General features: G+C 38.8%; 1 protein-coding gene across 2 annotated transcripts in view; it reads left to right on the forward strand.

Annotated features, from left to right (window-relative positions):
- SUGCT (succinyl-CoA:glutarate-CoA transferase) overlaps positions 1-6,863 on the forward strand; it is a 315,428-nt gene extending 308,565 nt beyond the window's left edge. For both annotated transcript variants that reach the window (XM_056483688.1, XM_056483689.1), the window contains one exon: positions 6,526-6,863. In XM_056483688.1, coding sequence (XP_056339663.1) covers positions 6,526-6,689 — 164 coding nt within the window. In that variant the 3' untranslated portion in view covers positions 6,690-6,863. The remainder of the gene's footprint in view (positions 1-6,525) is intronic.
- Positions 6,864-10,445: the final 3,582 nt, after the last annotated feature.

Consider the following 10,445-nt stretch of genomic DNA (forward strand, 5'->3'; position numbering starts at 1 on the left):
ATAATTTATTTTGTATCGCTTTCCTTTTCATTGCCTTGAAAGTCTTTCCTGCTGATCTCCTTCAGGCCAGTTTCATAACCAGCTGATTGCATGCTCCAAACACTTGACCTGTAGCATATAAGGGATCTGCGTGCAAATATGTTGGCTCTGGGCCATCATTCGTAACTGTTGATGATATTTCATTGGAATTGCAAAACTGTTGTGTAGCAACACCGTGTTATTGAAGGAGGCATACGTGTTTGGTTTGTGTGGTGGCTTGACCCTGGCTGCACACCAGCTGCCCACCAAAGCTGCTCTAGCACTCACCTCCTCTGCTGGTCAGGGGAAGGGGTTGAGGTGAGGACAAAGAAAAATCAGTGTCATGAGCAAAACAAACTCAGCTGGGGGAATAATTAGTCTATTCCCAATCAAGTCACAGTAGGATGATGAGAAATAAAACTGTATCTTAAGAGCATCTTCTTCCTAACCTTCCCTTGTTCCTGGCCTTAACTTTACTCCCAATTCTCTACCTTCTCTCCCACAGTGGTGCAGGGGGGGAAGGAATGGGGGTTGTGAACAGTTCATCACAAATTTCTGCTGTTCCTTCCTCCTTAGTGGGAGGACTCACACTCTTCTCTGCTCCAGTGTGGGGTTCTTCTCATGGGATACAATCCTCTACAAACTCTTCTAACATGAGTCCTTCCCAGAGGGCATAGTTCTTCATGGACTGCTCCAAGGTGTGTCCCTTCCACAGTTTAAAGCCCTTCACATGATCTGCTAGAGTGTGGGTGTCTGGAGGGTCACAGGTCCTGCCAGCAAACCTGCTCCAGCATGGGCTCGTCTCTCCACTGGTCGACAGGTGCCACTGGGGTTTCCACTGGGGTCACCCAGAGGCTGCAGATTGGTCTCTGCTCCACCATGGACCCCCATGGGCTGCAGGGGCACAGCTGCCTCACCGTGGGCTTCACTATGGGCTGGAGGGGAGTCCATGCTCTGATACCCAGAGCACCTCCTCCCCTCCTTCCTCGGTGACCTTGGCATCTGCAGAGCTATTTCTCTCACACATTATAACTTTTGTCTTCTGGTTACTGTTCTGCAGGGTTTTTTTCCTGTTCTTAAATACTATTAAATACTCTTAAATACCCAGAGCTGCTACCACTGCCCCTGACTGGCCTGGCCTTGTTGAGCAGTGAGTCTGTCTTGGCTGGCATTGGCTTCATCGGACATAGGGAAAATTTCTGGCAGCTGCCAGAAGCTGCCCCTGTAGCCAAAACCTTGCAATGCAAACCAAATACTGTTTGTTTTCATGTGATTCCTACATGTGTATAAAGTGCACTATGCTTGGGTAGAACTAACTAACAAGTGGTGCTGTGTTTCTCATTGCTATTTTTTTGCAAAGGTAGATTATATGTTTCAAGCAGAATGTATACACATCCATTAGCTCAAATTTTCTCTTTTTTTCCCTTGTCCCACTTGAATAATAACAAATAATCATGACTTTTCTCCTGAGCTTGGCTGTCCTGAGGCCTGATTTTGTCTACATAGTTTGAGAGTTAGATTGCTTCAATATGCTCTAACCTGTGGGGTAGAAAATCTGTTATCCGGTGACTGCTGTACAATGCTGCAAGAGTGCTATTTTTTCAGGGAAAAGCAAAGATTATTACCTTTATCCACTTTTATATACTATGCTTTGCACATTTAATACAGTTCAAATCCAATTGGTTTTCTTTCTTTAATTTCTGCTGCTTGTAGAGCGAAACTGGCTTTGCTTCTGCAGCCCCAAATCTCAGCAATGCCCAGAGACATGCTCCAAAGACTGCTGTGCATTTCACCTGTTTGAGGTGAATGTTCAAAGGCACCTCATTCTTGCAGATTCCTCCTAGACCTGTTTCAGTAGTTTTATCTCATTTTTCACTTTTGCTTCAATGTGTTTGGTGTGTCTTTAACTAGTAGCTCAGTGATGCTTAGTAGTGCCATAGTAGATAGGCCCCAAAGAAAAGGAATTTATTACGATGAGGCTCAGTTCAAGTATTCAAGATATCTTGGTACAATTGTCATTGTGGTTGCAATTTTGATTTATTGTCACACTATTAATTCTTGTAGGTTATGTGGTATGCACAGCATGTATTTTAACAATGTGTCAAAATCAAAATGATGATAGTAATAATAAAATATTATCTTAGAATTTAAATGTGTTGAAAGAGCTCTTTGCTTTACTGGCAGTGATGATCACAACAAAAAAGAGAAACAGACTCCTTTTAATTTAGCAAGACAAAGGTAAATTACAGCTACCACTCATTCTTTCACTGCTTTTTTCAGGTGGCAATGAATGCCCCCTTAAGTCCATGCCTGAATTGGGTATGGTGTCCTGCTGACAGCAAGGATGCACAGGCGACCACCACCTTACACCCTCTCACCAGTCACCCTGCTTCTACCCCAGCAGAGGCCTGTTTTCATCTGCAAGGCTCCTGTAACTCACCCACATGCAAATGCTTTTGACCTTAATTAAAGCAGTTCACCTCTCTCTGCCTCTAGGGATGGTTTCCTCATAAGGCAGTTGTGTTTAATTAGCATTTGCATAGCATTCTGCTGGTTGCTTTCCTGGAGCGTTGTTCAGTAGGAGCGTGGGATTGCTGAAGCCTGACTGGCAAGCTTTGCACCCTCCTAATTGACACAGAAGCCAAGTAGAAGTTACACAAGGAAAGAACAGAGAATCGTTAATGATGGATCATTAGCAAGTAGCTCCTTTGAATGAATGTAGATAACTTTATAACTCTATCAAAGTGAAAAGTAGCGTGATGAATTATGCATCAAACAATAAAAGCTCAAGGAAGACACTGGTTTTATAATTGCTGTGCAATTTTCTAGCATGCTCTAGTTTGTAAGATTAATTTTCTTTGGGAAGCATGAAGCATTCTGTGTGTTGCACACAATGTCAGTTTTGGTTTTCTTTCTTTAGAGATTTTATTCTGCATATTTCAATATCTTTGCAAAAACTCCCAGGGTTTGAGATCCACAATTTTTATGATAGTAAAAATTTGCACAAGCAAATGAAATGTCTGCAGCTCTAAATCTTTGAGGGTTTGCCGATTTCTCGGTGTAAAGAGTTCCCAGATACACACACCTGAAATAAGATTGCATTGTATCTTTTCTTTTTAATAGAAATTGCATAATAGTTCTGTGGCTATGTTGAATTTCTAGACTAATAAATCTCTAAAGGGCATGTTTACTTTGAAATTATCGTGACAAGCATTTCAGTTGGCACAGAGATCATTCCTGTGGCTTGCACTAGTGCCAGTTCTGCCCTCTTAGGACTCCTACTCACTCCTAAGAAGAGGAATTAATACATATATTGCTCAGTGATGTCACCTTTCCCTTTGAAATGTACTCATCTCTCACTGAAGGTTTTCTCTGAAAATTGAACTCGGTATGTTTGAAGTGAATAGAATCAGGGGAACAAGTTAATAGAAAACTTAACCCTAATGTGAGCTGTTTCTTAGCTTTCATATTATAGTGGGTGAAAGGGACATACATTAGTGGGTGAAAGGGTCTGTGAGAGATCTAATCCACCGGCAAGCCCCAGGGATCAGCTGTGGGATCAGCTATTCTAGAATAAATCTCCTTTCTAAAGATTGGATTGATACAAACTCCACAGCATCCTCCCATGGCTGGTTTCAGAATTTTGCTACCATTACCATTATAAAAGTTTATTTTTTGTTTCCTAAAGTTTCCTTTGTTGCAATTTAAGTCAAATATTTCTCATTATGGACATGAAAAAGGATTTCTCTCCTTTTTCCAGGAAGTTTGCATGGGTTTTAGGGGGGTGGTTAGGGTTTATTTTAGTGGTAGTGGTGGGGTTTTTCTACATTTTTTGAATACAGTTTTAAAGTTTTTTTTCTCTAGCCTTTTGGTCCATGATCCCATTTGGTTCAATCTGCCATTTTTCCTGTGAAAATTTCAGTTTCTTTCTTGTGGAAGTTCTCAGGTGTTCCAGATGGCTGTGCAGTGGAGGCCCCACAACAGACACTGCTCCAGCTGTGACTTGCCAGCTCTAACTAGAGCAAAAAGATTATTTATGTGTCCTGCAGGCATCTCTCTTGTTTGTACACCCCTGTATAATACTTGCCTTTTTTGCAACAGCATGATGTTGTTGACTCATCTTCACTTCATGATCTAGAATAACCCCTAACTATTCCTACTTGCTTGTTTGTCCCCTACCCTACATTTATGTAATGAAACATAATTCCTTCTCCTTGACTGTATTGAATTTCACCCTCTTTTATCAGACCATTTTTCTGATGTAGCCAGGTCATTGTGAATTGTGCTTCACTGGAAGTTTTAGCTTTTGAAGTCCTCAGAAAGCTGAGCAAGTAAGATCTGAGTTCCATCAGCCATCCAAGCAAAAATAAACTGATAAGTTCTTCATGCTGAACAGATTCCCCTGGAGTTCACTTAATATGTTCTGTTTTAGAAGATCCCAAGAAGCAATTCTCTGAATATGATTTCCCCTCTCAGTATTGCAGCTGTCTTTGGGTTTATCTAGACCTTGTTTCTTTAGTCAGTTTATGGAAAAAAAAGCAGAGAATTTTCTTTCTGAAAGTCAAATCTTGATTTGGTGTCCTACTTGTTGAAGGGTCTTGTCTATGGTAGAGGCAATTTTCTTTACAGTGGCTGGTATGGGAATGTGTTTCAGATTTTGCTGAGCTACCCATCTAGGGTACCTGTCTACCCTTTCCTTTATGGAGAAACACAGGTGATCACAATTCATCAGGCCAGGTTTGCTTTTTTACCAGTGTCTTAGAAGACACCGTGTGTACTTTCATCTTCAGTGTCTCCAAAAGGTCTCTAAGGAACTAAACTTTTATATCTATTGATATCTAAATTTAGATGGGATATTTCTCACCTCCAGCCCTTTTTCTGGTAGAAAGACAAGAGATCACATACACTACTTGTTCTTAAGAGGTACATGCTGGCTGTTGCTCATCTGCTGAATAGTTTCATTGTGTTTATTTTTTCTAGTATTCAGTGGAACTTGAAGTTAAATTATCTGATCTGCAATTCCCCAATTCTAACTCCTTTCCTTTTTAAACTCAGAAAGTATGCATAGAATTCTGGAATCATCTGGGTTGGTAAAGACCTTTAAGATCATCAAGTCCAATCATTTCTTCTTCCAGGAGCATACTTGCCAGAAATGTACCAAATCAACTTGAAAAAGAAAGTTTTTTTAGGCACCTTTTGTCTTATTTTGTCTTTCCTGGAGGTGGATACTTTACTGTATTAAACATTTGATTACAATTCATGAAGACTGTCAAAAAAATAATAAAATAACCTGTTTGGCATCCTGACTGACCTTTGTCAGCATCTCTCCTCAAATAAGTAGGAGCTTCATGTAATAAATTTACCAATTCATGCTGTGGTTCACTTCCCTTGCTGCTCAATATTCTATTTCTTCAGAAATAAGACAAACACTGTTATGGCTTTTGAAATGTTCTTTGTATTTCTTTGCATTTCGAAGTAAAGCTGTAGGTTTACAGATGAAGATATAATGAAATATAACCTTTTTTTGTAAATTCTTTAAATTATGTAATAAAAGCCATTGCTATTAATAGAGGAATGCTTTTGCCAATAGCATCAAAGGTTTTTCAGTTTTGTATTTAAAGAAGAGTTTTCAATTAGCAGTTAAGGAAACTATTTTCCTCTCTTTCTCCATGAGGCAGGCAATCTTTCTGTGCATATGCTGAGTGCATACCTCACTTCTGATCCCAGTGTAAATTTGTGGTTCATTCTCCTTTCTGAGTCTGGTAGTACAGAGCATCACTGAAACGTGAGATCTGACTACCTGCAATAGAAGAAGACACAGAAATCTTCATATCATTGCCAGCTTCCAGATTTTCACTTTTGGCATTATTCCTGACAAAGCAAATAAATCATTGTTGATTTTCTTATGGCTACTGCTACTTGTATTTTTGATAAAAAATGAAAACCAAGCTATGCATGCTGTCAGCTCTGTGTCCCTGCAGGATAATGGAGCATGCTGCAGAGGTACTTGAGCCATACTGGAGATGGTGCTGCCATTGTCCATGCACTGCTCTGACATCAGTAAAAGTGTGTTAACATAACATTTCATTGTGTCCTTATGTTTGTGCTGCCTGGTGTTGTAGAAATGTGGGGATTTCTGCATTGCATCCAGTGTGGGCTGGCCATTGCTGTTCAGGTAGAGGAGAGTGGAAGACCAGTGACATAATATGACTCAAAGCACCCTGATATACATACCACTGGAAAAAATGGGAAGACTTTCCTAATGTTGGGTGACTATCCAGCAATTCTGCATTTGAGTGAACTGTTTTAAACTGGCTTATTGGTATATTATTGCATACTGGAATCAGTTTTTAATTTCAGAATATAACATTTCTATGATAAGGACTGCAATTAGAACTGGTGTGAAAATGAGGTGCTTTCCTTTAAACTAAAGTAGACAATTCAATGTACGTATGGGTAGTAACTCTGGAAAATAATTTCCCTCCTATCTGGGTTTGTTTTTTTCAGGACCAGGTGTCAGATACAGTGAATTTGCTGTGTCACATCCAAAGCCACCGCCACTTGTTGGACAGCACACAGTGGAGATACTGAAGAGCATGCTGGGCTATGAGGATGATGCTATAGAAGAGCTGCTTCGTACTGGTGCTGTGGCTCAGCATGAGGTCAGATAAGGAACATTAGCTACATTCCTTCACACTGAGCTCACACTACTTTGTCCTCTCTTTGCTCCCTTCAGTTTCCCTAATGGGACTCAAAGAGAAGACATAATTTAATTCCTAATTTTCTTCCACGTGTGTTTGTATGATTTTAACACTGATGTATCAAATAAACAATCTCATGCTGTCTGAGTGAAAGATTTTCTTGGGGGGGTTGGGAATAAATGTAATTATACAATCCTGTGTGACTACTCATTCTCTGTACTTCACATGGAAAATGGAGTCCTTGTCATAATTACAGTAATTGCCTAAACATTTGTCCCCAGAAAGACATGATGTTAGTGAAAAGAAACAGAACCTTTAAAATCTGTAGTTTCTCCACTGACAGAAAGCTGTTTTATATTTTAATAGAAAGTAATCTGTTTACAAATTGGTAGTTGATCTGATTGATTTGGAACAAAATTATTCATCCTGAAAACTTTGTTCATCTCTATTTTAGATCAAGAGTAGAGTACCCAATACAAAATTTACCTCTGTTTCCTGGAATTCCAAATTACTAATATGTCTTTCTATTACATTGCATAGTCATGACAAACTCAACATGTTAGCAGAAAGAAGCTGAAATTGGCAGTTCTTCAGTTATCAAAAATACCTGTTCCAAGACCAGTTGAGATACAAACTGTGGTTGAATAGTCTTCTGTAATTTTATTCAGAAAGGCCCAAGGTACTCTTCATTACCCAGGGGTTCACAGAAAGCCAGGTGCTGAATGTTGAATACCAAAACTTGCCAGATGGCTCAGTCTGGTTCTGTGGGTTGGTACTGATCCCTATCTCTCTCTAGTTGCCATCCAAACCACCATCATCAAGGAGAAGGCACAGGTTGAAATCTGTATCAAACCATGATTAAAATATGGTGAGAGTTGACATATCTTCCTCAAATTTAGTAATACTGCATCCTTCAGTAGGGTTGTTCTTGAGAGCAAGGCACCATGCAGTGGAAGAAGGCGGAAAAATTTGATCCATGAGAAATAGTAAGGAAATGATTAAAGGAGAGCCATTTCTTCTCTATAAACCAGTCTGGCAGTTCTTCCCTCACAGAAGACATCCCAGGCTCCTCTGTGACAGAATATAATTTACAGCTAAAGTAAACTCAGTGTTTGGGAAGGGTTTAACCTTTGTTGTGTGCACACTGGGAGCGAGACAAAGCCTTTCTATTCCTAGAACTGAATAAAACTAAAATCGACACTCAACACACAACATCCACGTTTCTCTCAAAGTATCAGAAACAAGCCTGGCGTTATAACTAGCTTGTCATTTTGTTTCCACTCTAACAAACAAAATCCTCTGTATTACATTTGAACTTCACAACTCTGCGTTACCTTCTGGGGGAAGAAAAGAGGTCATTACATAATCAAATTGCACTGGAACCCCACTGTGGTTGCTCATGTTTGAAGCCCAGTGTTTTGGTTCATTTGTTTGCTTGTTTTCTCTGGTTTTTGTGTTCTTCTAATTTTTTTTTTTTTCTGCGCTGCATTCCTGGCACCAAACACCATACTCTATCCATGTGCTAAAGACATCATGAGATCCTGGAAGAATGGCTTCTAAAATAAATATAGAAATAAGTCTGAACTGAGAATTGGGACACCGTAGGGGAAGAACTGAAACTGAATTGGAAGAGTTTTTGATATAGTCCACCTTCCTTTTAATCTAAGGGGAACATCCCCTTTTTAATGAGAAAAGCAGAAATGTGAATTCCTCTTCATATAAAATGGATAAACTGATATTGAGCTAAACTTTGTTTACTAACGAAAAACACTGTCAGATAACACTCAGAAATAAATTTTCTGGGTTTACTTTCCAAAGGGTTATTTTCTTCACATTTCTAAAAATCCCATACACAAGGTATAGTAAAATATTGCTCAGTTTTGTTAAAGGATTTCTAAAAAAAAATCAGAATTTTTTCCTGTGCTTTTCCAAGCAGCGGAAATAGCTAATCACCACATCCTTCGCTACAGTAAATTGGCAGAGCTGCTTTGACTTTAACATAGTAATTCTGGTTTAAATAAGCTGAATATTGGGCTTTAAACTCCATAAAGTATTTTGTGCAGAGTTCACACGCAAACAGTGTTTCTCTTTCTTTTTCTTTTTTTTTATTAGTGTTTTTCCTTTCCAGTTTGCTGTGTTGACAGTCAAATGCCTAAAGGGATAATCAGAGACATTATTTTGTCTCACCTCCAGTAGTTACTGCAACAGGAGAAATAGAGATACCATTTCTTAGTGTTTAAGTCAAACACTCACACACAGACTGATGCTTACTCTTTAAGGAAGAAATAAATGGAAGCCTTTAAATAGGTGGGTGTCTGTAAGCTAGAAAGTCCTTTATCTTCCAATATCTGATCATGAAGTTTTACCCTTTCATAAGAGTCTTTTGGTTTTGGATTATTTGGAAGACATTTAAATAATTACCATGATAATATTTAAGTTGTTATAGTGCCCTTTTACTTTGAAAATTAACAAATACATACAGAAAAAATATTCAAACAAAATTTACTGCACTCTTCCCAATAATCCTCATGAATAGGTGTTTCTAGAGCTCAGTTGTATTTTGTCAGTATTGTAATTTCAAAATGGTTTTCTCTTGTACCTCAAAACTTGGAATCAGCCATCACATGGGATCCAGGAACTCATAAACTGAGATCCCTCCACTTTCGAGGAAGAAATGTAGTTTGTGATGACTATACACAGCTGCCTCTGGCAATTAATGTTTGTTTTTCTCTGCTTAAATTGGAAAAGAATCTTATGGTGCTGCCATGATGTGAGAGTGTGTGTGGTATTTCCTATAATTTGACTTGATTTAAACATCACTGTATAAAGAAGAAAAAGCCCCCAAAAGCAAAAGGGTGATACAGGACACACCTGTTGTCCAAACTGAACCCACTTATAGGTGCTTGCAAGGAAGCTTTAGGTGCCATTGGAAAAGGAGCTTTTCATTTTGGCATCTGTTCTTGATATCATTGTCCATGGCCAATTTGGGTCTGTTTTCTGCATTGGGGGGGTCCCATTGTTCTTGTATTATCTTCACTATTAAAAATGTTTCCTCAGCCCTCCTCATATAACTGTCTTCCTTTCTTTTCCGTGCAAGCTAGTAAAGCTCTACACCAAGTATAAATCACCCAGAAAGCTGCAAAACTGGTCAGGCAGAGCCAGGAGGATTTTGCATAGCCTGAGGACCTCACTGAGGGATACTATAATGCATCAAAACAAAATTCAAATCAAATAAAAGTCAAATGGACAGGTTTTTTTGCTCCTGCATGGATTTTGTTCCTGGTAATTCTTTTCCAGAACCTTCCCATTCACTTGGGAAGTCCTTGGATGCTTGTCTGCAATGGGTGCCCTGGAACTGACATACAAATGTAGGTATTTTTTGATTAGTGTCCAGCAGGAACAATCTGCTAACTATCAGAAGCTCACCAGCCTCAGCAGTGATCCAGTTGATGTGCATAGGCCAGTGAAGCCATATTGATATGAAGAATGGTCTGTTAAAGAGGATCACTTAATTTTAATGAAGGGAAATGTCCTTTTTCTTCTCAGGTCTATAAAATCAAAATAAAAATGTCAATTTTTCATTTTTGTATGTTTTAATATTAAAAAAAAAAAAAAAAAAAAAAAAAAAGAGAAAGGGAAAATATCCCTATCCTTGACTTGCATACAAAATATGAAAATCCTTTTTTTAAAGTTCATTGAAATAGAATGATGCCTGATGATATTAAT

The sequence above is a fragment of the Oenanthe melanoleuca genome, chromosome 2, assembly GCF_029582105.1.
Source record: "Oenanthe melanoleuca isolate GR-GAL-2019-014 chromosome 2, OMel1.0, whole genome shotgun sequence".
NCBI classification, from domain to species: Eukaryota; Metazoa; Chordata; class Aves; order Passeriformes; family Muscicapidae; genus Oenanthe; species Oenanthe melanoleuca.